The sequence below is a fragment of the Natator depressus genome, chromosome 24 (genome assembly GCF_965152275.1).
Source record: "Natator depressus isolate rNatDep1 chromosome 24, rNatDep2.hap1, whole genome shotgun sequence".
In the NCBI taxonomy this organism is placed as follows: Eukaryota; Metazoa; Chordata; order Testudines; family Cheloniidae; genus Natator; species Natator depressus.
Genome location: NC_134257.1, coordinates 10,382,122 through 10,408,463, shown reverse-complemented (window position 1 = coordinate 10,408,463; position 26,342 = coordinate 10,382,122). Strand labels below are relative to the sequence as shown.

Genomic DNA, 26,342 nt, shown 5'->3' with positions numbered 1-26,342 from the left:
CCGTTCTAAATTTTCCCCAGCACGTCCTTAATTGCCACATTCAAATGGTCGCGCCCCTGGGTTTCCTACGCCCTGGGCTTGGGTAGCTCCTGCCACCACCGTGTTTTGCACTTGGCCCTTGGCCCCAGGAGCAGGGAGCTGGCTGATAGACAGGGTGCAGTGCCCTTCAAAGCCCACTGCAGGAAAACGCAGTCACCACAGCTCCCCTCCTGACTTGGTTAGACAAACTCTTAATAATGACAAGCAAACCCATGAATGAGCTCAGTTACTGATTATCTGGAGGGGAGCCCTCTGCCATCTCATGCACAGGACAGTCTTAGTGCAGACCCCAGTTCAGTCCTTCTCGGAAGCGGCTGGGTCCTACGTCCTCCAGACGTGGGCTCGGTGCTTCCTTCCCATCCAGTGCCCGATGGACTAGTCCTTCGTGGCGTGAGAGTCCAGTCCTGGCATCTTCAGCCAAGGTCCTGGAAAAAACCCACCTCATTATTTGAATCAAATAAACAAAACAATCCGGACGCCCCTGGTGGTTCTCACTGTTCGTTTTTATTCACGTTGGTTGTTACAATATTGATCTGTACAAAGTTGTTTAAAAATATACAAATTGTACATTGACTGCTCCCCTGCAAGGGAGGGCGTGTTGTTCCATGGGAGGAGGTAAGGGTGCATTGTGCTGCGATGGAACCAGCGGAGATCGCTGATTAAAAGTCCACACAGGGACACTGGGGAAGGGATGAGCTGCCTGTGCAGTAGGAGAGACACGCAGAGTGGATTTTAATCTCAGGTTGGCAAACTGTGATTTTAAGGGACAGATTTCCTCTGATTTGGCCTTCAGTTTGCCTGCAGGCTTACTTATGCTTTGTAATGGACTGACTATGTCTGTACAGGACACAGTTGCCCTCTAGTGGTTGGAATGGGAGCTGCTCTACTGTGTGTCATGAGCCCTATAATGCTGAGAGAGAAAGGAGATTCTCCTCTAACTCAGGGCATTTGGCTTTTATGAGGGGAGGGACTGAGTTCTAACCCACAATGTTCAAGTTGGGCTGTAACTTCCCCTCTTCAAATTCAGGGGAGGGATTTAAGAGCACAATGAAAGCTGATGGGACTTGGGCTCTTCCGGTGCTTTTGAAACTCTCCCCCTTCGATGTTTGGCTCAGGCTGGGTGAACACTTGCCCCTCAGCAGGGAAAGATGAAACTCTCCCGGCTCTACCAGGGGGAAGGGACCAGCCAGGAGGTGCTCGTGACACACAGGGGGCGGAGTGGGACACTCATGGCAGGGGACCTGGCAGCTCCCAACTCACAGGTGTTGAGATCAAAATCCAGATGGGTGGCTGCAGAGAGAGAGAGGGAGGGAGAGGGGGAAGATGGACTCTATTGAGGGGGATTCGTCCCCAGTGAGCCCAATCTTCCCCCTGGAGTCAGTGTCCTGCAGGGGGTAGCGTGGGGCCGGGGGACGTCAGCTGCAGTCAGATCCATATAAAAAGGCATTGTCGTTACAGTCTGGTGGCATTCTTTGCCCCGGCACGGCCGCGGGCCCATCACTCCCACCCCTGAGCCCCCTGTGGGGTGCGACCCGGGCGGGGCCTGGCCTTGTGTGTCAGGCAGGCTGGGGACGCCCTCAGAGAGGCAGCTAATCATCATCATCATCGTCATTGTCATCATCGTCGTCGTCCTCCGTGTTGATTTCCCCCTCCAGCACGTCCTCAAGCCAGTCCTCCAGCTCCTCCGTGGATGGCAGGTCCTCCTCGTTGTCCATCTGCATCCAGATGCTGTCAGCCTGAGGAGGAAGGGGGAGCAGTGATTTGCAGGGGAGGGAAGGAGTTAATGTGTATGGGGGTGGACAGGATGGCCCAGGAGGCTGGAGACAGGGTCACCCCTGGTGCTGGATCCAGCGTGGCTTGACTCTCTGTGTGACGGGCGGCGCAGGTCTCGGATCCCAGTGTCTGTACTGTACAGCTGCCCTGTCCCCATTGCTATCCAAGGATCAGGCCCTGGCCTGAGCTCTCCTGGTCCCTGTGACCCCCAGGGCAAACTGACCGGGTGCCACGGGGAAGCTGGCTTGGGGTAGCCTGGGATGTCCCCAGCTCTGGGCATAAACAGGGGCCTCCAGACCTGGCCCGTAATTCATTCAGGCTCCAGGCTGGATCCTCTGTGGCCCCGTGCGCACCGCAGGGCACAGAGATCAGCAGCTGCACAGAGGAGGCTGTGATGCTGAGTGGAGCCAGTGCCGGGACATTTCTGACACAGACCAATCCGTGCAGAACACACAGGACCAAAGCATGTTGGAAGCGTGTCCCCAAGCTGGGCTACAGCAGTGCTGATTTCCCCAGGGCCGTGGCATAGCTCCGGCACACGTTTGAAACACAGGCTGCGGGGAGGTGGGGCACTGAGCTCCCTCGACCCAGCAGGGTTCACATCCCCAGGGACTGCAAAGAGGCTGACTCCCAGCCAGCCTGACTCCGACACACGGGCGGCCCCTGCGTGTCTGTATACTCACATCTGTGACGTTGACCACACCAATCTGGGGCTGAGACAGGTCAATATCGAACGTCTTCTCCCAGTATGGGATCAGCTGGAGGGGGAGAAGAAGAGCAAAGGTGCATGAGCACTGCAACAAAGCCATGCCTGCTCTGCACCATGGCACCCACCACCTGAGCTAATGGAGACTCCCCATTAGTTGTTAGCATGATAGGGCTTATGACACACCATCAAACTGTTCAGGTTTCATCCAGCAGAGGGCAGCGGTGACACACCCCTATTCATTTTATTCCACATTCTAAAAGCACCACCTGCACCCAGACACTGACCAGCTTGGCACAGCCCCAAGGCTGAATGCAAGAATGTTGGGTACCTGGACGGAAACTCCCTTGAGACGGGCAAAGAGAAGTAGGTGAAATAAGAAAGGGGATTTGTTATGGAAGCTGCCAGGCACAGACAGACCCTGTGGTTCCCTCTGGCTCCAGCTCCCAGCCTGTGCTGCCCAGTGCCATTTACAGAGTGGGCTGAGCACACTGGAATGCCCCCAGCTAGCCTCCCCGCACCCAAGGCAGAGTCACCCCGAGGGGCAGGAGGTGGAGTTGGGAACACCTGCTCTCTCGGGAGGGTCTGCTGGCAAAGAACAGCTCTACAGAGCAGCTGGGGCTCCAATAACCCAGTTCACTATCACCTGTGAAAATAGGATTATCTATCTATCTATCTATTCCCATACACATTCATCTCTCTGTCACTCTCCATCTATCCATCCACTGCCCAAAATGTTGTTAATCCAGAGTTAAGGACTTCTTGCCCTTTCAGAACATCGAGTTTTGCTCCATTTAATCCACTGAAAAACCAGGAAATGCAGAGTTAACACCAGCCCTGCCCCACAACCTTAACTGTGCCTCCTGGACCGGGCAAGAGCCCCTGGGATGTGCTGTCAGTGTATCTCAGACAGGGCTGCCCTATGATAAGCAGATGGCAGAAATGACTAATTTCAGAGTAACAGCCGTGTTAGTCTGTATTCGCAAAAAGAAAAGGAGTACTTGTGGCACCTTAGAGACTAACCAATTTATTTGAGCATAAGCTTTCGTGAGCTACAGCTCACTTCATCGGATGCATTCAGTGGAAAATACAGTGAGGAGATTCCACTGAATGCATCCGATGAAGTGAGCTGTAGCTCACGAAAGCTTATGCTCAAATAAATTGGTTAGTTTCCAAGGTGCCACAAGTACTCCTTTTCTTTTTGAGAAATGACTAAGTACATCTGCTATTTTTATGTGGCCTGGTGCATCCCACAGCCCTGGACTCTCTCATTGGTCTGCGTGCACCACAACTGATCCTCACTGCGTTAGGGGTGGCTGGAATAGATGAACATAACATGGCCAGACTGAGTCAGACCAAAGATCCATCTAGCCCAGTATCCTGTCTGCCAACAGTGGCCAGTGCCAGGTGCCCCAGAGGGATGGCTGGATTGGCTGGGGGAGGGACATCTGGAGTGGCTGGGCCAGGGACAGCTGGTTTGACTGGGGAAATGACTTCTGGCAGCAGGTCACCACAACTCAGGCTGTGATATGTGGAAAGGGGCATCTGCACCCAATGGGACCCCTCGTTTCTGGGCTGAGCTCTGTGGGCTGTGTGAGTACAGCAGCGCAATGGGGTGTTCCTGCTGGGGAGATCTGGGGCAGAGGTGATAGGTCACTACCGGGCAGAGGGAAGTGCAGGGGATGTCCCCGAGGGACCCTTGGGACAAGGATCAGGGGGTGGTAACATCTGGCAGCTCTGGGGTGTTGGCTGGGCAGTTCACCAAGTCTGCCCTGAATGAGACTTTTACCTTAGTGAGGACAAGGTCTGACCATTTCTCCTACTGTCCCATGGGCTGCATCCCCATGAGCCCCAAAGAATCCAGGATGAGAGAGCACTATCCTGACTGCCAGGGTTAAGGCTGGTGGGGCTGGCATGTACCTTAACGCTGTATTTCCTGGCTGTCACAGAAGAGGTGCCGTGCAGTCAGTATTCTGGAAAGGAATGAGGCCCTGCCAGCCAGCCAGAACTGGGCATTAACGGTGCTTAGAGGCAGGGAGTCTGTCTATCTATCTATTGTGACGCTGGCAGACCAGGTGCCAGCTCATGCCAACGTCCTCAATGCCAAATACCCAGCTTGAATCAGTCTGGCTCACCTGTGTGTTAGTATTATTAAAATGGGAGTAGAAGAATGTGTTCAGTGTTTAGATGTTATTGAATGCTGCCAGCATTAATCTCCCTTATAACATCTGTATCCTACATTCTAAGGTAATATCTGAGCAGCGGTATTGTGAGTCTCTGTGACTGTATAAATCACCAGACAGGAGAGAGACATGAACCAGTGTGACGTGCTGATCTGCAGCAGAAGGTGTCACATTCTGCCCAAAAGGAAAGGTCCATTGACACCAGATTGTGGGATGTTAAAGAGGACAAAAGACACTGGTTGTTCTGCTCTCCCCCCGTGAAGACGAGTCATGCAAGTGGATTCCACCCTTTAGCTGAGTTTTCAGCTAAGGGATAAAAGCCCCTAACAAGAAGGAACTGGATCTCTGTGCTGCTCGGACTCTGGGGGGCAAGGTGTTCTAGGCACAAGCAAGAGATCCCCAGCTGCTTAGCCTAGGTTAGCCCTGATGGGCATATAGAGCTTGCTGATTACAGAAGCTTCTATTACATTTGACACTTACGATTGTAACTCATTTGTGTATCTTTGTTCATCTGGATTAACCCTGTAAATATCTCTCTTGTTTCCTTTTCCCGTTTAATATATATCTTCATATTGTTTATTATTGGATTGGCTACAGTGCTACAAGCATTGTCTTTGGTGTGAGATCTAAGGTACAAGTGACTGGTCCTTTGGGACTGGGCGTAACCTGACTATCGCTGTGATTCTTGGTGCAAGGGGCCGGCTATCACAGGTGAGCTCACCTGGCTGGGGAGGTAGATCAGAGTGTGTGATGCCATGTGAAGGCTGTTACAGTGCGTGAGGAGGTCCTGCTTGATAACTCCACCGCAGGCAGAATTTACACAGCCCCTGTCCTCACAGCACGGGGGATTTTGTTACAGCTCTGGGGCCGACTTCATCCCTGGGGTAAGGTTGCTGGAGTCCGTGCCATTATACCAGGGCTGGATCTGGCCCTTCCTCTTTACCCTCCTGCCCTGTGGTCCTGCCGGTGGCTGCGACCTGGTCTGGGGAGGCTGGAGCAGGCAAGATCCAGGTGTCTTATGGAAGGGTCCCCTGGCGGGGTGTTCCGTTCCTGGGCAGACAGGCCCTCGGAAAGGGCGGGGGAGGATCTCTTACCAATTCTACCCGCAGCCTGCAGCTGTGCCTATCCCTCCCGCTGGCCACCAGCGAGCCGCTGACAGCGGCTCTGGAACGCATGGGCACCACGTACCAGGGGAAAGTCCTCTGGGTCGATCCAGATGATGCTCAGGTCGGGATTGTCTGTATTGTCCTGGGCAACGTCCTTCAGGATCTCCAGGAATTCGTAACCGTCTGCGCCCAGAGAGAGCAGGGGGGTGAGGGACCAGGCAAGGGCAAGAGGCCACTGCCCCAGGGAGCCAGGCTGAGCACTGTGAGCTCCAGGGGTTAGGCCACCTCCCCTCCCAACCTCTCTCTCACCGGCTGCCCTCCCGCTGCATGCCAAGCGCCGCAGCCTAAACCCCCTCTCCCTACACAGTAAAACCCCCAACTCCAGCTCCCTCCTAGCTTATGAACACCTCCCATGCAACCTGCTCCAGCTCCTGCCTCCTCCTTCCCCAATAGCTGAGCATTCCAGCTCAGAGGCAGGTTGGGGAGGAGAGGGAGGGGGCTGTGCCCACCCCGCAATGAATCAGACACAGGCTGATACCCACTTGCTGCCGCCCCTTTGCCCTGGTGCCACCTTCATGTGTCTATTTCACCTGCCTGACCTTTGGGTGGTACCAGCCCCACCTGCTCCCGCTGCCCCTTCCCCTGCTGTGCGCCCTTCCCAGCAGCCAGACTTCTGCATCCCCCCCGGCCCCCTAATGGAGCAGTGCCCCTCAGAGCATAGAGGGCCCCTCCTGGGACCGTCAAGCACCCCACATTGGAGGATGCTGTGCCCCGGGCCAATAGAGCACCCCCCTGGGGTGGTGCAGTGCCCCTGGCGCTCTGCTCAGCCACTCTGGGTCTCTGCGCAGTGATCAGCGGCAGCTCTTACCAGGGTCATCCTCCTCTGCAAAGGCCACAATGTGGATTCCGTCCATGTCATCTTCCTGGGGAGTGGAGCAGAGAGAGTCACCGGTCACCAGGCGCATCCACCTTCCTGTTGTGTGGGGGGTGTCAGACCCCCCTTGCAAATAGGGAGGAGTGGGGTGCAGAGTGTGTTCAGGTCAGAGGATCAGCTGGGAGATGGACAGATCTGCACACTCACCCACAGCCCTGCTCGCACGTGAATGCAGGTGTGCATTCCCCATTCACACCCCCATTCATGCCCATCAGTGCCCCAAAGCAAGCCCTAGTGCAATCTCACCCCCATTCACACCCCCATGCACATTCATTAATGCCCCGATGCAAACCCAAGTGCAAGCTCACCCCCATTCACACCCCCATTCATGCCCATCAGTGCCCCAATGCAAACCCTAATGCAAGACCACCCCCATTCCCACTCCCATGCACATTCATTAATGCCCTGATGCAAACCCTAGTGCAAGCTCACACCCCTGTTCACACCCCCATTCACACCCATCAGTGCCCCAATGCAAACCCTAGTGCAAACTCACCCCCATTCACTAACCCATGCACAACCATTAATGCCCCAATGCAAACCCTAGTGCAAGCTCACACCCCATTCACACCCCGTGCACATTTATCAGTGCCCCAATGCAAACCTTAGTGCAAGCTCACTCACCTCACTCACCCCAACGCAGACATTCACAGCCCAGTACACACCTGAATGCAAATGTACACAGCCCATTCACGCACCGGTACAGACACATCCATACATAGTCATCTCAAAGCTCCCAAGGACACTCCCTGCCCACATCCACGTGCCTACCCCCACACCACCATACTCATGTGCATTCACTAGTAACATATGTGCACCATATGCTCACAGCCTCCTGTGAAAATACACCTACATGCCCAGGTGCATGCAAAGATTTACATGCACAAAAATCTATATGCACGTGTCAAAACACACACACAAATATACACACAGGCCTTTATGGAAGTGGCCCTACTTTGTTGTGCATACACACATAAGAGGATATATGTACACACACATGCACACACCTTGGCAAGTGTACACAGACACACACAGATCTCTGTGCATTCACACATGTGCAATACGTGCAGATAACTATAGGAATACATGTCCCACCCAAAGAAAGAGGCATGTATTGACATAGTCTCAGATATGCAAACACACCACACATATGCAAATCACAGGCACACACATTCTGCACAAACCAGACACACACACAGCGTATGTGCACACACATATACACAGATGCAGAAGCACAATGACATGTGCGCAGACACACATATTGGATACACCACACACACATACATATACCCCATAGCATTAACCTCTCCCTCCAATAGACACACAGAGAGAACACCTACAAACCAAAGAATAATGCAGCTTAGAATGTAACAGGCCCAGTGATATTTTCGGGTTAGTGTTTATTACCGGATGTTGTCACATGCAGGAAATGTACAGCGTCTATTTCCTAGCTATTTGTTATATGGACTATAAACCATATTGGCAATAGGCACACATATGAAAGACAGAGGTGACAATAGATTTTTAAAGGGGAAAATATCTTACAAAATCACCCCCATCTTTGTGATTTAAAAAAATGTCAAATACATAATGGGGCATGGCTAGGCTAAAAATGAGAGCCCACATTTTCAATCTTGGGTGCTTTGATTTTCCTGAGCGTGCAGAACTGCTAGTGAAGTTAGGTTCAGAACTTCTGGGAAATCAAACCAATTATTCCCGGCGCTAATGACACCATGGCAGGTTGTTAAAACAGAAAGCATGTAAAACATTTAATTTGGTCTGTCAGTTTCTGTTCATTTTCACTTTCTTGTCAATTTCACGTCAGTTTCCCATTCTAGTCAATTTCACTTTCTACTCATTGTCTAGCCAATTTCACTTTCTTCTTTTCCTGCACCAGCTCAAAGCTGATGCCTTTTAGCTGCTGAAGAAACAGAAAAGTGTCTAAATCTAAACAGAAAAGTGTTTTGATGGAAATGAGGAAAAAATCGGTGACATCATTTCTATTAATATTAGTTTTCTAAAATCCTTAACATACCTCCCCGTGCCCTTCCCCCAACCAATGTATAACTGTGGGCCCAAACAGCTGGACACTGAGGCCCAGACCCTAAGGTATTTAGGCACCTAACTTCCACTGACTATTTAACGAGTCAGCTGTATGCTTTAATTAAAGGCATAAATGTGTCCAGTTTCGTGGGATTTTTTTCATATATTTTTCATAAAGGTTTTAAGAGCCAGATCCTCAGCTGGCGTAAATCAGTGTAGCAGCATTTATGTTGCTGGAACTATTCTGCTCTATGTCAGCTAAGAATCCGGTCACAAATATATGTGTGGTGCATTTAAGGAACTGAATAAAGAATAGACCCAATCTCAGCTGAGTCCTTTACGCATTGGGTCTGATTCTCCGTTTCCCCTGCCTTTTGTGCAGACATATACATCAGCGCAAAATGGGTGCAAAGTGCTGCCATTCTGATCTGGTAACATTCCATAGCCCTTGGCACAGATGTAAAGGATGGTACAAGATACAGGGCATGGGAGAATCAGGCCCGAAGAGTTCATCAAGGATTGGGCCTGGTGCCTTCCACTGGAGATTTGCCCGAATTAAGGATCATGGGAGAAACTAGCATGAACTTCAGGGGTTGAAAGAAATCAGAGATAGGGAAAGAGCTATTCGATCCCGTCTAGTTCATCCTGGGGGGCCAATCCAGGATTGCGCCCTGAGGACATTCTCCAGGGTTCAGTGCTGTATACTTTCAGGCACCCCAGCTATGCTACTAACAGCATGTCATTTGGAGGCGGGGGGCAGGCTGGAGGGACCCTAGAGGCTCATGGTGCAGGTTCAGTGCCATGCTTGGGTGGGTTAGATGGCTGGCTGGCAAGGAGCTGGGCCCCTGACTGGCCATGCCACAGCACTAACCTCACGTGATGCCAGGCACTCTCTGGACTTACCCAGGTCTCATACATGCTGTCTGGCTTGAGCTTCCTCAGTGTTGACCTGCAAGATAACAACAGAGGCTTCTTTGAGGGAGTGTGTGAGGGATGGAGGCCTGCATAAACCCAGCACTCATCAGGCATGCCCCAGGTAGTCAGGTGGCATCTGCTAAGTCCATGCTCCTCCATGGGGCAAGAGTGGTCCTCAGAGTTTAATTTCTCTTGGGCAGAGCAAGGGACTGGAAGTCATGGTGCCTGGATTCTGCTCCTAGCTTTGAAAGGGAGAGTTGTATAATGGTTAAAGCAGGGAGCATGAAAGTCAAGACTACTGGGTTCTGTGCCCCACGTGGGGTGGAAATGTGGGGTAGTGGTTAGTGAAAGGGAGCTGGAGGCAGGACTCCTAGGTGGTATTGCCAGCTCTAGGTGGGAGTGTGGTCTAGTGGTTAGAGAACAGGGCTCCTAAGGTTCAGTTCTTGTATCCTGTGGTGGGAGAACACAGCTGCTGGGTCTGTGTGGTGCTAAACTTTGGGCATTTGAAACCGTGAGCCAAATTTTGCAACAAGTAGGGTAGAGACAGTGAGAGAGACAAAGGCGGATGGAGAGATACAAAAGGGAACAAAGCAGCACAAAATCTAACACAATCCAGTCGGGAAGTAACTGCCGAGCTATTTGATGGAATAAAAAGCAGCTGCCATGGCAACCATAGTCCCTGATTTGCCAGCTTTTAGCGTGAGTCAGGGAGGGGCAGGGCCTCACGCACCGTGGCAGTAAAATGGAACAAAAGCAGAGATCTGGCCCTGGAGATCTACCACCCTTCGCAGAGCCATGCCCTGTGCTCCTAGGCCTCTGTGCCGGGGGAACGTCACCCCTGAATCACTCCCATCCCCTTGCCTTTCCCTTCTCCGGGCTGCTCTGTATTGAGGTCACTGGGTGGGGGAGGGAGGGGAGCGGCAGTTTGATCCAAGGGGATTAGAGTGAACAGGCAGCCAGGACAATGTGTCGGGAACATCCCTGTCCAGAAATGCAATCTGCTCCGGGGTGCAGCGCTGGGCTGTTAACCCCTTGGCTCCCAGTGCCCAGGGGCGGGGGGAACAGCAAGTACGACAGACCCTTGGAGTCTGAAGGTGAAGTGCTCTGGCCTGTGTGGCCCAGGTCATGCTAGGCGAGCATGGGGGGCTCCTTCTGGCCTGAAAATGTAGGGCCCTGATTCTCAGCTCCTCAGTTCCTACGCCGGGGCAGGGGGGATTAATTTGGCTTTCAGCTCCAGTGTCAGTTAGAGCAGCCTCAGGGCTGCTCTAATCTACACTCTGCTCCCCAAGAAGCAGGGAATAGCTACAGTGCAGCATGCCCTGCTCCACCTGCTACCCTGGGAACAGGACCCTTGTGCCTGCTCAATGCCCTCTGGAGAGACTCATTGTAGGGGGGGCGGGGGGAGGCTTGACAGCATAAGTGAGAATCAGGCTGGATGAATCTCCATAGCAACTCCCCTCCCTTCTGTAGGGAGGTTAGTGCTGGTTCCATAGCCCTGGGTGTTGGAATCCCTTTATCCTCAGACAGCATGGGCAGAAGCCAGGCAAGCTGCCCCCATCCACTGTGCTTTCTATGCCTTGCGTGCCGAGGTTATGCTTTGGTTGCTGCTGAAATGCAGCCACCTCTGGGGTGAGGCAGTATTGTCATTTAACAGCCACACAGCAATGTTGCAGAGGGATCACTCACCCACTGCTGAAAATGCAGCCATCTCTGGGGTGGGACATAGCTGCTGTGTCACAGGCACACAGCACAGCAATTTAGGGCAGGAAATGAAGGGCAATCCTGTCTCTAACTGACTGCGTGCAGCGGCCGTAATGATCCAAGTGGGAATTAGGTCAGGACCCTAGAGTAACATCCCCACTCCTTGCGTAAGTGCCACAAGATATTTAGTGACAAGTGGTCGGAGCCTTGGAATTGAATCTCAGCTGGGAGGGCTCTAGAGGGGACATGGAGGAGGACAATAGGGCTGGCTCCAGGAAAGTCTGTCATGGGGGAGGCCACAGAAGGACAAAGCAGCTGAAACCCCCTCTCCCACCGGGACCCCAGGGGCAGCCTGGGCTGGGAAAAAGTGGGCAGAGCTGTCAGAGGAGAGGGCGTGGCTTGCTCAGCTGGCGGGAGACAATAATTAAGCTCCAATGGTCCCGCCCCCTGGAAATCACAGCAGCTCCCCCTAGTGGAGGGCAGGGGTAGGAGGTCTCTCTGGGCAAATCGCCCAGCAGGAGTGGATCTGGTTATGACGGGCTAGCGGCTGGGTGTGGATCACATCACTGCCTTTGCGGGAGGAGGGTCCCTTAGGGGGAGGAAGGGGCTTTTGCTCCATGGAGCCCCCAGAAGTAACCAGGTGCCCAGCCCCCTCCTGGGAGCCAGACTCTGCACCAACCCAGGGCCATGTTTCTATGGCAGCAGGAGAATTTCCTTGCTCTGCCGCAGCCATAGAAACGGAGCTGTTGTCAGGCTGGGCAAAAGTGTATCCCAGCCCTAGCCACATGCATCCAATGGGGAAACCAGTGTCTGTGCCAGGATGTGCCGGGCAGCTGTGCCGGGCAGCCCTGCTCCCCATGGCGAGCCAGCCGCGGTATCTCCCCATCGGGATCGTTCCCTCGCACCATCAACCCTAACTCCCCACGGCACCTAATTCTCCATGGCAACTAACTCCCCATGGCAACTGATTCCTCGTGGCAGCTGACTCCTCGTGGCAGTTGCCTAATGCCCCATGGCAGCCAGTGGTAGCTCCCTCATCAAGTTCAACTGCAGCTCGAAATCGCAGCTGGCTGTAGCTCCTCATGGTGACCCTCATGACCAGCTGTAGCTCCCTGTTACGACTGACTGGAGCTCCCCAAGGTGACCGACTGTAGCTGTAGGTCAAAATGAACTGTAGCTCCCTGTCATGAGCCACTTACAACCTAACCTGAAAAATGATCCCTCACTCTCACAGATCTTGGGAGACAGGCAAGTCCTCACTTACAGACAGCCCCCCAACCTGAAGCAAATACTCACCAGCAACCACACACCACACATCAAAAACACTAACCCAGGAACCTATCCTTGCAACAAAGCCCGATGCCAACTCTGTCCACATATTTATTCAAGTGACACCATCATAGGACCTAATCACATCAGCCACTCCATCAGGGGCTCGTTCACCTGCACGTCTACCAATGTGATATATGCCATCATGTGCCAGCAATGCCCCTCTGCCATGTACGTTTGCCAAACCGGACAGTCTCTACGTAAAAGGATAAATGGACATAAATCAGACATCAGGAATCATAACATTCAAAAACCAGTAGGAGAACACTTCAACCTCTCTGGCCACTCAGTAAAAGACTTAAGGGTGGCAATTTTGCAGCAGAAAAGCTTCAAAAACAGACTCCAACGAGAAACTGCTGAGCTTGAATTAATATGCAGACTAGATCCCATTAACATGGGTTTGAATAGAGCCTGGGAGTGGCTGGGTCATTACACATATTGAATCTGTTTCCCCATGTTCAGTATCCTCACACCTTCTTGTCAACTGTCTAAATGGGCCATCTTGATTATCACTACAAAAGTTTTTTTTTTTCTCCTGCTGGTAATAGCTCATCTTAACTAATTAGCCTCTCACAGTTTGTTTGGTAATTTCCAACTTCTCTATATGTATATCTATATATCTTACTATATGTTCCTTTCTATGCATCCGATGAAGTGAGCTGTAGCCCACGAAAGCTTATGCTCTAATAAATGTGTTTGTCTCTAAGGTGCCACAAGTCCTCCTGTTCTTTTTGTGGATACAGACTAACACGGCTGCTACTCTGAAACCTGCAGCTCCTTACTGTGCCCGACTGTAACACCCCCTAGTGAGTGACTGGCTCCATGGCACGACCAACTGTGCCCTTCCACACCCAATCACTACTCTCTCTCTCTGTCATGAGGAACCTGGCCCCTCTGAGAGCTGTCCCCCATCAAAAGCTCCCCCCATCGCCTGGTGCTGACCTATATCCCTTCCCCCTCCTGTAAGCCCCACTACCCAGCCCAGCCCAGCTGGCAGAATTGGGAAATTCTGGCACGCGCTTTCAGTTACTTTTTTGCTGATTGCTTTGCTTCCTGGTTCCAGGCCAGTCCCCCCCGAGATGCCTTCTCGGAGGGTTCAAACCCCAGCAGGCAGCCTGTTCCAGACTAGAGCTGCAGGCCCAAGGGGCTGAGGGGGACACCCTGTGTTCTCTGTCTATGTAACCTGCCACACCCAGCAGCAAAGTCCTCACAGCTCAGGCTGGCATTCACCCCTGGAGATGTGCTGCCCCCTCTCCGAGCCCGGACATTGTTTCCTTCGCTGCCCAGCTGGGAAGTTTAATGATTATGTCTCCCTAGCTGTGTGCCCCTTCAGCCAACTCTGTCCACCTTCCCCAGCCCTGGCTGCCTACAGGAGCCCCGGTGTAGGGGACCTTCTGGCCTCTTTGCCCTTCAGGCAAAGTTTCCCCAGGCAACAGGTGGGGAAACGGAGGCATGAAGTGCTTAAGATGGCCGTTTCCTAAATCCTGGTGAATTCAGGCGCCCACCTTTGGACACCATAATGGGGTCTGGTTTCCAGGAGCGCGGGTGCCTAGCAGCAGCAGAGATCCCCCAAATCACCAGTCACATCGGAAAACGTAGGCCCGGTGGCCCTCCCAAGATCAGACAGGGAGTCAGAATGGAAGCCAGGCATCCGGAGTCTCAGCCCAGCGTTTGAAGCACTAGGCCACCCTCCTGTCCTACTGGGGCTCCGACCCATCCTGCGGCTGGCAGCCCCCTACCTCTTGTGCTCCTCGATGAATTGCACGATCTCCTCCTCGCTGTTGGGCTTGTCAGGGATGGTGACGGGCTTGTCCATGAATGGCTCGTAGTAATCGATCTCGTTCAGCTTCAGGGTCAGCTTCTTGGCCACCTGCAATGGGAGGGCAGGTGGCCAGTGAGCGAGGGGTGTCCGTGGCCTGGTTACTGTGAACCACAGGAAACCTCCCCACACCCCCAGCAGTTGCCTCAGTCCCACGGGCTCCTTCCCTTGCTGCTGTGGAAGGGGCGGGACCGATGGGGCCTGATCCTGATCTGTATGCTGTGCTGTCAAGGAGCTGGCGTGGGATGGGTCTGTTGGCCCTGATTCCCCCACATCCCAGGCAGCTCCCCTCGACTGCAGCCAGAGCAGTTTGTGCTTGGCAGCAGGGGAATCATGCCCGACCCTGCTCTGCCTCACTCCAGTAGCCAACAGGGTTATTCCAGGCCCATTCGCTTTGGCAGCAGATGCTCATAGAGCTCAGACATGGGAAGAGGGAGAGGGAAGGATCCCCTCCCCCCAAATAAGGGTCTTTTGCTTCCTGGAGCTTACACAAGCTTCCTCTTCCCCATTCGACATCCCTTGGCCCTGCCCCATCACTAGCTGGATGCTCCTCCTTGTGCCTACCTTGCCGTCAAAGGTTGCAAAGAAGGGGATGTATGGATGGAACTCCTCAGCTGCATCCACAAAGGCCTTGAAATCTGAAAGAGACAGAGCCATGGGGTCATGGGTATAGGGCTGTGAATGCCCACAGTCAGGGCTGGACCAGCAACTGCCCCAACTAGAGTCATCAACCGGGACTGAACTCAGGACCTTCTGTACTAACAATGTGAGCATCCAGCAACTCTTAACAAGCAGCTGTAGTAGACTCTTATCTCCTGCCGTAGGTCAGCCACTAGAGGGGACAAAGGCCTGCTCACTCCTAATGTGGGGGGCACTGCAGTCATAACATCCCTTCCCCTCTCCATGCCTCCTCTCCTCTCAGGACTGACATGCTTTGCATGTGTTGATTGATCAGCCAATTAATTGGTTACTTATTATTAAACATAATAACACCTACTTCTGCTGCGGCTCCCACCTACATGTCTCAAAAATCAACCCATGAATTCATCAGTAAAACTGCTTCCGAATCACGCAGTACTCCTGATTCCCACATCCTCCATTGATACCTCACCCACGAGGAAACTGAGGCACAGATCTGGGCAAGGACTTGTCCAAGGTCACACAGAAGGGAAGGAACCCAAGAGCACCCGGTTCCACTTTTATGGCCACACTTTCCTCCCAGAAATGGGGACAGAACCCACCAGCCTTGCCTCCCCCATCCCGACACCAGCCACCAATTCACACTCTGCACAGAGAATGCAGGAGGCCAGACTCTGGCTAGACCCCTGTCCTGCCCAGAGTAGCTGACTGGTAAATTTCTGAGTGTTTCTAGCACCTGCACCACTCTCCTGATGCCTAATTCGAAGGGTCTCCCTGGCTGCCTGGGACAGATCTCTGCTCACCCATTGCCTTCAGCCCTCTGAGGCACCGACGGGGGAAATCTGTCCGACTTTGGGCACTCTGGGGTTCCCCCTGCTGGGCTCACACCCTAGCTGCTGGGTTGCCCCAGTTAGGGAAGCTGGGTGGCCCGTTGCTCTGCTGTCTGGATGATGGTGTGGCTGGGTTTATTAGCCGGCTACACGTGTGCGTTCTGCTCACCCTGCAAGAGCCCCCCTGAAGAGGCACCAGCACGGGGGGACGGGACTCTGCTCACGGCCTGGCGCTGGGCCCCTCATGGCTGGGAGATGCCCAGAGAAGCAGCCAGGGCTGGATGGGAAGTGGCGGCAATGCCAGGAGGAGGCGTTATCCCCCCCTCAGTCAGGGTGGGACAGTCTAACGAGGCCCTGAGCGCTCGTTGTCATTACAGCCCCCTTGCCACAGCTCGGAGCACCCCAACCGTGGGACACCCCAATCTGCAGCAGTGGGCAGTCCCAGCTGCCTTGCAGGAAGGAGTAAGAGACTCCACCCAGTCGACAATTTATGGAGTAACTTACCTTCGCCTTAGCACCATCAGTGAAGCAGGCTAGTTTATTGTTGATCCCCTCTTTGTTTTCTTCCCATCTCACATGACTCTGAGTCACCCATATCGATGCCCAACCCTTTAGTTCAATCCTGACAACCGCTGACCTCAATGAAACCATGTGGCTATGAGTTCCACAGGTGAACCATGCACCATGTCCAGTCATGACCTGGGTTTCCTCTGTTTTAAATGTGTTGACTCTTTCAGACTTGGTAGATTTGGGGTGAACATCTGGCTCAGTTCTTAGCTGAGCAGCGGCGAAACTAGCCCTAAGGGAGACTGGGCCTGGGCCTCTGGAGGGGATGCGGGGAATTGGGCTGGGATCCCATAGGAGAGAGAGAGGAGCATGTGGCGTGGAAAGCAGTGGAATTGCTGAGGCTGGCAGGGTGGGGGTGCGGGATCTGAAGCAAGGTTTAATCTAGAGTGGGCAGGCGGATCCCCTCATCCTCGGGGATACAGCGTATCCTACCAGGAGGGGAACTGTGCCTGGAATGGCTCGGGGCCGGGCACCTCACTCTGCGCCAGGTGAGCGGAGCTGTGAGGGGATCTGACGGGTTAAGCTCACTTAATGCTGGTGAGACGGCAGGCCCTAATCAGGGCTTGGCAAGAGGCTGCTGGGCTGTTCGCTCATAACGTGTCTGAATTCAAAACGGCAGCAATGAGAATTTGCTCTCGGTCACCTCCTGGCTGGGTTGTTGGATGGGATGAAATTGGCCCTGCTGTCACGGCACTGGGGCTGAACCAGGAAGGGCTCAGGGGCTGGCCCCAACAGGGGAGACTTTTCCGTAGCATTTTGTCTCCAGAAAGTTCACAAGGAGCTTACAAAGAAGGGTGAGTTCCTGCTTCAGGGCTGGAGCATGGCATCTGTTTAACGGCACACTGCAATGCTGCACAAGGATCGTTCACCCAGCACTGCAATGCAGCCACCTCCGGGGTGGGATGTGGCAACTGTTTAACAGCACACTGCAACGCTGCACAGGGATCGTTCACCCAGCACTGCAATGCAGCCACCTCTGGGGTGGGATGTGGCAGCTGTTTAACAGCACACTGCAACGCTGCACAGGGATCGCTCACCCAGCACTGCAATGCAGCCACCTCCAGGGTGGGATGTGGCAGCTCTTTAACAGCCACACAAAACGCTACACAACAGTTCAGTGCAGGAAGTGAAGCTGCAGGAGATTGGGGTGATGGAGGCGGGACCGTGGAATCACCTGAGCTGGGGTTTGGCCTGGACACAAGGAATGACAGCTCAGACTTACAAAAAGTCCCAGGGGATCTTAAATGACGTGCAAGTGGTCAGGCCCTCAGTTTGTATTTGGCATCACGCAACACCTCCATCAGTACAGCCCAACTGGGGCATTGGAGTGAGCATCAGAGGAGAGAGCACCCCCTACTGAGTCACCCACACCACTCCCAGCTGCACAGCGCCCCCTAGCAACTCACTGGGGCGCTGAGGATAGCACTGAGTCAGAGAGGACAGTGCCTCCTACTGTATTGTCAGCCCCACCTCCTCAGCGGCTGTATTTGGTTATGTCACCTCCTAATGGCTGCAGCCTGCAGAGGGTGCAAGCCCTGACCCTGGCAGAGACGAGAGATTTTCCTGTAGCTGATACTGGGAGCACAGGGACCAGATCCCCTCCCTGGCAGAAACTCCCAGCCCCGCTATGGCTCTTGCCACTCTGCCAGGGAGGTTTGCCATTGGGGTGCCTTTATGCAACCACTCACACTTCCCCAGCAGCCCTTAGACAGCCTGCTAATGACTCCCCCGGCACTGCTTGGAGGAAGCTCACAGCTCTCTGCAGCCGATAGCAACAGCGCAGCCTGGGCTGGGGGGCTGGGCCCAGGGCGGGTGGGGTCCCACCAGCGCAGGGACCCCAGTCGCCACCTACGTACGTTCTGATTCCTCGTTCTTGAAGTAGCCGATGAGCTTGGGCTTGTCTTCAATGTTATCAAAGGCCTGGAGCTCACGGTCTCCCTCGATGAACTCCACCGGGTCTTCCAGCACCTGCAAGGGGGGCAGCAGGAGCTCAGCACCCAACCTTGGGAAACCCCATCCCCACACCCAGGGAGCTGGCTCTGCAGGATGGTGGGCAGCGGCGTCTCCCCTGGGCTGTCCAAGGCACCGGGACTCAGCCGCAGCCCTCGCTTGGAATCATTTCAATGCATCTTTGCACCTGGCCTGTGAGTCTCAGTGCACCGGGGCAACCCAAGGGGCTTGGCAAGTCCCACCTATGGGAACAAGGGACAAGGTGTGTGGGTCACGCAGAGCCTGCATTCTTCTGCCATCCAGGCCAAACGAGGGGACACAGCATGCGCTAGTGGGGAAGGCCCAGGCATGGGAGTCAGGACTCCTGGGTTCTAGCTACAGCACTGGGAGGGAGTGGTGGCTAGTGGTTGGAGTGTGCGTGGCTGAGGGGAGAGGGGGCTGGGAATCAGGACTCCTGGGTTCTATTCTCAGCTCTGGGAAGGGAGTAGGGTCTAGTGGCTGGAGCAGGGGACATGGAGCCAGGACTCCTGGGATCTATTCCCAGCTCCGCCATTCACTCGCCACGTGACCCTGCCTCAGTTTCTCCCCTGTAAATGGAGAAGGGGGTCTGTGGGCTGAGGGCAGGAGGAACAGGGGGTGTCTGTGGGGTTGGGGGGGTCAGTGTATTGGGGGTGGGAGGGCTTAGTCAGGCTGGCGAGGGGCCCTGAGCGTGCTGGCTGTGATATGCAGGGTAAGGGCAAAGCACCTGGACAGCACCACCAGAGGCAGGGAGCTGTGTCTCCCCCAGCCCCCTCCTCCCCACCCCCCATCAGTGTCTCTGAGCCGGTCAGTGAAGGGGGGCTGGGCGAGGGACCGGGGGACGCCACTCACATCCAGGAGAAACTCCACCAGGGTGTCAGCCGAAAATTCCCCATCATACTCGATCATCTCATCCTCCTTGAACACATACACGCTGTCCTCCTCTGTCAACCCTGCCAGGGGAAACAGCGCGTGAGAGGGGCCACGGATGCGGGGGCATTACAGCTCCCCACCCCCCTGAGCCTCTGGGGAATCACCCCAAGGCCGGGGCACTGCAACGTGTGTGTGTGTGTGTGTGTGCTCAGCTCCTCCTGCTAGAGGGAATTGTGAGTGTGTGTGTGTGTGCGCGCGCTGACCCCACTACAGGACAGACTCAAGGTGCCCGGCCGTGTGCCATAGGCCCTATAGTGTGACGGGGACTTGTATGTGCAGCGCGTATGCTGCACCCTCCAGCCAGGCAGGTGCTGAGTCATTGCTCAACGGTTGGGGTTAGTGACACTGATCTGAGGGCCAGGTCCCGATAGGCTGGGGCAGCTGCGGTGGAAAATACCCTTCCTGACCCCCAGCGAGGACACAAGGAAAGTCCCCAACACCCGCTGCAGAGCCTCAGCCCAGGGCCTCACACTGGGGCAGGAGGAGAGCATCTCGGTGGTGTCAGTGTCAGGGGAGCTGGGGTGTCAGGGCAGGCGAATGGGAAGGTGTCTGAGGTGTTGGGGGGGGGTCTGTGGTGTCAGGATCAGGGGAGAAGGGGGTCTGTGGGGTGAGGGCAGGAGGAACAGGGGGGTGTCTGTGGGGTAGGGGACAGGGGTTCTGTGTGTCGGGGTCAGAGGAGAAGGGGGTCTGTGGGGTGAGGGCAGGAGGAACAGGGGAGTGTCTGTGGAGTTGGGTTGGGGGGACTGTGGTGTCAGTGTCGGGGGAGCAGTGGGGTCTGTTTATCAGGGTCAGGGGAGTGGGCGGGTTTCTATGGGGTTGGGAGAGCAGGCAGGTCTGTGGTGTCGGGGTCAGGGCAGAAGGGGGTCTGTGGGGTGAGGGCAGGAGGATCAGGGGGGTTCTGTGGGGTTGGGGGGTCAGTGTGTCGGGGTCAGGGGAGAAGGGGGTCTGTGGGGTGAGGGCAGGAGGAACAGGGGGTGTCTGTGGGGTTGGAGGGGTCTGTGTGTGGGGGGTCAGGGGAGAAGGGGGTCTGTGGGGTGAGGGCAGGAGGAACAGGGGGTGTCTGTGGGGTTGGGGGGGTCTGTGTGTCGGGGTCAGGGGAGAAGGGGTCTGTGGGTGAGGGCAGGAGGAACAGGGGGTGTCTGTTGGGTTGGGGGGTCAATGTGTCAGGGTCAGGGGAGATGGGGGTCTGTGGGGTGAGGGCAGGAGGAACAGGGGGTGTCTGTGGAGTTGGTGGGGTCTGTGTGTCGGGGTCAGGGAGAAGGGGGTCTGTGGGGTGAGGGCAGGAGGAACAGGGGGGTTCTGTGGGGTTGGGGGGGTCTGTGTGTCGGGGTCAGGGGAGAAGGGGTCTGTGGGGTGAGGGCAGGAGGAACAGGGGGTGTCTGTGGGGTTGGAGGGGTCTGTGTGTCGGGGTCAGGGGAGATGGGGGTCTGTGGGTGAGGGCAGGAGGAACGGGGGTGTCTGTGGGGTTGGAGGGGTCTGTGTGTGGGGAGTTGGGGGAGAAGGGGGTCTGTGGGGTGAGGGCAGGAGGAACAGGGGGTGTCTGTGGGGTTGGAGGGGTCTGTATGTTGGGGTCAGGGGAGAAGGGGTCTGTGGGGTGAGGGCAGGAGGAACAGGGGGTCTGTGGGGTCGGAGGGGTCTGTGTGTCGGGGCTGGGGGAGAAGGGGGTCTGTTGGGTGAGGGCAGGAGGAACAGGGGGTGTCTGTGGGGTTGGAGGGGTCTGTGTGTGGGGGGTCGGGGGAGAAGGGGTCTGTGGGGTGAGGGCAGGAGGAACAGGGGGTGTCTGTGGGGTTGGAGGGGTCTGTGTGTTGGGGTTGGGGGAGAAGGGGGTCTGTGGGGTGAGGGCAGGAGGAACAGGGGGTGTCTGTGGGGTTGGAGGGGTCTGTGTGTGGGGGGTCAGGGGAGATGGGGGTCTGTGGGGTGAGGGCAGGAGGAACAGGGGTGTCTGTGGGGTTGGGGGGTCTGTGAGTCGGGGTTGGGGGAGAAGGGGGTCTGTGGGGTGAGGGCAGGAGGAACAGGGGGTGTCTGTGGGGTTGGAGGGGTCTGTGTGTGGGGGGTCAGGGGAGATGGGGGTCTGTGGGGTGAGGGCAGGAGGAACAGGGGTGTCTGTGGGGTTGGGGGGTCTGTGTGTCGGGGTCAGGGGAGAAGGGGGTCTGTGGGGTGAGGGCAGGAGGAACAGGGGGTGTCTGTGGGGTTGGAGGGGTCTGTGTGTGGGGCGTTGGGGGAGAAGGGGGTCTGTGGGGTGAGGGCAGGAGGAACAGGGGGTGTCTGTGGGGTTGGAGGGGTCTGTGTTTGGGGCGTTGGGGGAGAAGGGGGTCTGTGGGGTGAGGGCAGGAGGAACAGGGGGTGTCTGTGGGGTTGGAGGGGTCTGTGTGTGGGGCGTTGGGGGAGAAGGGGGTCTGTGGGGTGAGGGCAGGAGGAACAGGGGGGTTCTGGGGTTTGCCCCTCTCGAGGGCGGGGGCAGGGGGAGCCAGAGGCCCGAGCAGCCCCCAGTGATGCTCCCCGCCGCGCTTCAGGGGCTTCTGTAGCGTCACCCGCTCGGCGCCCATCAGTGAGCTCCCGGCGCCCTCTGGTGGCTGCTGAGCAGAGCCGCAAGCAGCCTCAACCCCTTTGCCTCCTGGCAGGTTCTGGTCCCCTGTGCCCTGAGGGGGCTCTCCAGGGGAACGGGGGATCATATCAAAGAGGCCGTGGAGCCCCCTCAGCGCAGGCCGGACTCTGGGCTCCCTCTCCCCGCACTGCACGCTCCTCCTTGGTGGACAGCTGGTCTCATCGGACGCAAACGTCCCCGCAGACCCAGCAGGTCACCCTGCCTCCATGGGGCGCTGTCGGGCTGAGCCTGGAGCCACAGTCAGGCCCTGCGCAGTCACTGCCCAGACGCGCCCCCTGCTTCCCCTGGCCTGAATACCCATCACACTGGCCCTTCGGCAAGTGCCCGCTGCACCCCAGGGAGCAGCTGCTGGGTCAGGGGAACACAGCCCACAGCTCCCCCCTGAGTTTTCCCAACTGGTGGGGACTTGGGTCCAGTTCAGACGTGCACCCAGACATTGGGGAATCCTCCGAACTTCACTGAAGCCTACACAGAGGCGCCAGCAGAGGCCAGGGCTAGCCTGGAAAAGTCCCCCCACCCCCCAATCAAACAGGGAGGAAGCCAGCAGGTTCCCAGAACTGAACAGAGGAGAGTTTTGAGCCCTTCGGTGGGACTGAATGAAGGCTCCTGGCCCTGCACGCTCCCCAGGACCTTCCCACGATGTTAAGGGCACTAGGGACTGGTCCCATCCGGTCCGAACTGCAGATCCTCCCCCAGGGATTGCTGCAGCTGCCCAGTGGCTTGTGGCTGAAAAAGCAACAACTCGGGATGTGTTGATCTGAACCAGAGACAGGGTGATCTGCAGCCAAACGTCTCACTGCTGAGCTAGGCTCTCTGGGTTTCCAGCAAGAGGCAAAACTTCAAGGGGGTTTCGCCTCCTCAAAACCTGGAGCTCAGGGACCTAGGCCATAGTGGGAGACAGGGCCGAGCAGTGGGGGAGGGAGAGACCCTTTCTCTGCCTCCCTGGGTGTGTATCCAGCTGCTTCGTGCCTGGGGCTGCAGGGGTGGGGGCAGGCACAGGGAGTGAGCGCCCCATGTGGCATCAGAAGCAGGAAGGGAGCTACCAGATCTGCCCTGACATGAGCCAGGGTTGGGATGGGCTCGGAGGCCATCAGGAGGTGCTGAGTCGTGGGCCCTGGGTTCTCTCCCCACTGAGGCCAACACGGACTGGGGCTGGTGCAGGGGCTGCAGCATGGGGAGCCCCTCCCGTCCCCAGGGGTCCCCGCTCAGTCCTTACCTAGCTTCTTGGCCACCACTGCGTCCTTCTCCGAATCCACCAGGCCAAACCCCACTCCCTTCTCCTCCAGGACTTGGGCTGCTAACTAGGAAGAAGAGCAGGGACAGAGAAGAGAGAGAGGGAGAGGCTTTCAGAGAGGGGTAAGGTCAGGGGTGGGGCAGCCAGACTGGGGACTCTGGGCTTGGGGATCAGGGCTGGACTTTCTCACCCACTTCCCCCCAGGCTGGGTAAGAATGGGGTCAGATGTGGGAGGGGGGCGTGAAAAGGCATAATAGGCAGTTGATGCCTTTGCAAGAGCCTGGAGGGGCCTGTAGGAGCCCCCAGCTCCCCTCAAGGAGCCTGCAACTGGGCCCTTTGCCACTGGAGATCAGCTAGTGGATATTTCTATGCCCACCCTATGCCAGGGCTTGGGGGGGCCAGGCCGTGCCCTGGATTGTCCATCCCCCACTCAGTGAAGGCGCCCAGTGCTTAGGGTCAGGAATGAGGACCAGGGAGCCCTGGCTGTAGAGACACCAGCCCCAGCAAGCTTGTCTGGATGGAGGGGCAAAGGGGGGGGGCATTTCTGAGGTTGCAAACAGAGTCTGGCTGTGGGGTCATTACCCAGCTGGGGGTGAGACAGGAACAAGTGACAGGAGCCACCCCACCCCCCCTCACACCCCCCCCCACAACCAGCACCAGCAACCAAAACCTGAACCAGTGCTGACAACTTGAACCCAGAACTGCCAGAACCAATACCAACAACTAAAACTCAGCATCACCAGAACCGACACTAACAACCCAAACCCAGACCAGAACCACTGCCAACCCAAAGCCAGGACCGCCAGAACTGTGGCCAAAGCCCCAGACCCAGTACCACAGAAATTCCAGAACCATCATCTAGAATTCAGACTGAAGATGCCCCAGAACTTCACCTGGAACTAGAGCCCAATGAACCTTCATCTAGATTTTGCACCAAGAGCCATCACCCCAAACTCAAAGCTAGAACCTTGCCCTGACCTCCAGCCTAGAACCCATTCCTAGACCATCGATTGCATAGACACAGACCCTATGGGTGCTCTGGGGCTGGAGCACACACAGGGGGAAAATGGTGGGTGCTGAGCACCCACCATCAGCCTGCCATCAGCTCCCTTCCCATCCCTACAACACCTCCCGCCCGCTGGCGGGCCCAGCGGATCAGTGCCTCCACCTTCTTCCCTGCGCCTCTTGCCTGCCGCGATCATCTGTTCTGCAGTGTTCAGGAGGCTCTGGGGGGAGGAGCGAGGACGCTGCGTGCTCGGGGGAGGGGGTAGAACTGGGTAGGAAGAGGTGGGGTGGGGGTGGAGTGGGGGCCGGAAGAGGTAGGGTGGGGCCTTGGGGGAAGGGGTAGAGTGGGGGGCGGGGCCTGGGGCAGAACTGAGGGTCGAGCACCCCCTGGCACTTTCGAAAGTCGGTGCCTGTGATTGATTGGGATCTCAGAGCACTGTCCCTTATGCTGAGCAGCACTGTCTCATCGTTTCCTTGTGCCCCCATCTATCTGCCTGTCTCCATCTTTTGACTCTTGCATTGAGATTGTAAATTCATGGGTGCAGGGACCATCATTTGATTCTGTGTTTGTACAGGGCCTAGCACCATGGGCTCTTCATCTATGACAAGGACCCTAAGGTCCGACCATAATACTGCTAATAATAACTGTAAGCAGGGTCTAAATGAGCTCTTCCCTGACAACTCGTGAGGAGCTGGGGGAGAAGACTGCATGGCCTGCCCTGATTGAGGGGTTCACCCTCAACTAAACTGCACTCGTTCAGCAGGGCGTAGGGGTACGTAAGCCCAGTGAGGTAAGGTGTTTCTACTTGGCGGTTGTGTTGGGCTTTGTCTGAAGGCTCTAGACATCCTTTAACTCTCTTCCTCTCCACTGTGTAATGACCGAGCTGATTAAGACTCAATGAAGAGTCTTTTTGCTGTGGATTGCTGCAGCTGAAATCCCTTATAATCAGGTCTAAGCATTAGACCCGCTATGGGCCATTGTTTCTGGTGAAAGAGACTGCCCAGCCTGCAGTGAGGCTCCCCTGCTACCACCTGAAACCACTGAGAGCTGTGCTAAGTGATGGGACCCCAAGACATCCCAGAGGTTACAGTGGCGAAGGCAGGGGCAGAGTGAGCCCCTGATGGTTCAGCGAGCAGCTGAGGTGCCTGTTCCCCCCCAGGGTGGGAGGTGAAGTGGGTGGGGGCTTGAGGCAGTTGTGTGTTGTATTGTTACACAGGAACCCCTAGATAGTGAACCCAGCCCTTGGCACTGCCGACTACGCCTGGCAGAAGGGTTCCATTTTTAACCCAGAAACTAGTGCGGCCCCCAATCTTTGCTGGGAACCAGAACTCCAAGTGAAGGGGCTATGCTGGGCAAGGGGGAACAAGGCGGCTAGAGGACAACTAGAATAGGGAGCAACAACTGCATCTTCTGCTTATGAACTCAGAGGCCAAAAGAAGAAGGGAGCCAAGGGGTCCAGCAGTGCAAATGTGTGGGGCAGGCTATTAGCCTGCTCGTCGGTGTGTGTGCGCGAGAGAGATCACAGTGCCCTCTAGTGGTGACAGCCCAACTTAGCCACCACTGAACGTTTCACCCACTTTAAATCCTGTATATATATAAATCTCCCCACTGTATTTTCCACTGCATGCATTCGATGAAGTGAGCTGTAGCTCATGAAAGCTTATGCTCAAATAAATTTGTTAGTCTCTAAGGTGCCACAAGTCCTCCTTTTCTTTTTAAACCCTGCCTCGCTCCTGCTAGTGGTTTGATTGTACTGTCAGAATTGACTCCACAATCTGGGCCACACACAGTGTTCGGAAAAAGCAACAACATGCAAATGTTCAGCAGTTTCAGCTACACTCACTAGCGCGCTCATGGATGGGGGGATAGCTGGGGGATGCAGAGACTTGTTAGCCTACTTTGATGTCGAAACAAACCTCCGATGAAGTGAGCGGTAGCTCACGAAAGCTCATGCTCAAATAAATTTGTTTGTCTCGAAGGTGACACAAGTCCTCCTTTGCTTTTTTCTAAAG

At 55.6% G+C, this 26,342-nt stretch overlaps 1 protein-coding gene across 1 annotated transcript in view; it reads right to left on the bottom strand.

Annotated features, from left to right (window-relative positions):
* Positions 1-529: 529 nt before the first annotated feature.
* CASQ1 (calsequestrin 1) overlaps positions 530-26,342 on the bottom strand; it is a 32,741-nt gene continuing 6,928 nt past the window's right edge. Inside the window, exons 2-11 of the mRNA XM_074938244.1 lie at positions 23,307-23,391; positions 19,405-19,505; positions 18,441-18,552; positions 15,113-15,186; positions 14,469-14,599; positions 9,688-9,733; positions 6,676-6,730; positions 5,890-5,990; positions 2,496-2,570; positions 530-1,775 (exon numbers count right to left, since the gene is read on the bottom strand). Of these exons, the coding sequence (XP_074794345.1) occupies positions 1,629-1,775; positions 2,496-2,570; positions 5,890-5,990; positions 6,676-6,730; positions 9,688-9,733; positions 14,469-14,599; positions 15,113-15,186; positions 18,441-18,552; positions 19,405-19,505; positions 23,307-23,391 (927 nt within the window). The 3' untranslated portion in view covers positions 530-1,628. The remainder of the gene's footprint in view (positions 1,776-2,495; positions 2,571-5,889; positions 5,991-6,675; positions 6,731-9,687; positions 9,734-14,468; positions 14,600-15,112; positions 15,187-18,440; positions 18,553-19,404; positions 19,506-23,306; positions 23,392-26,342) is intronic.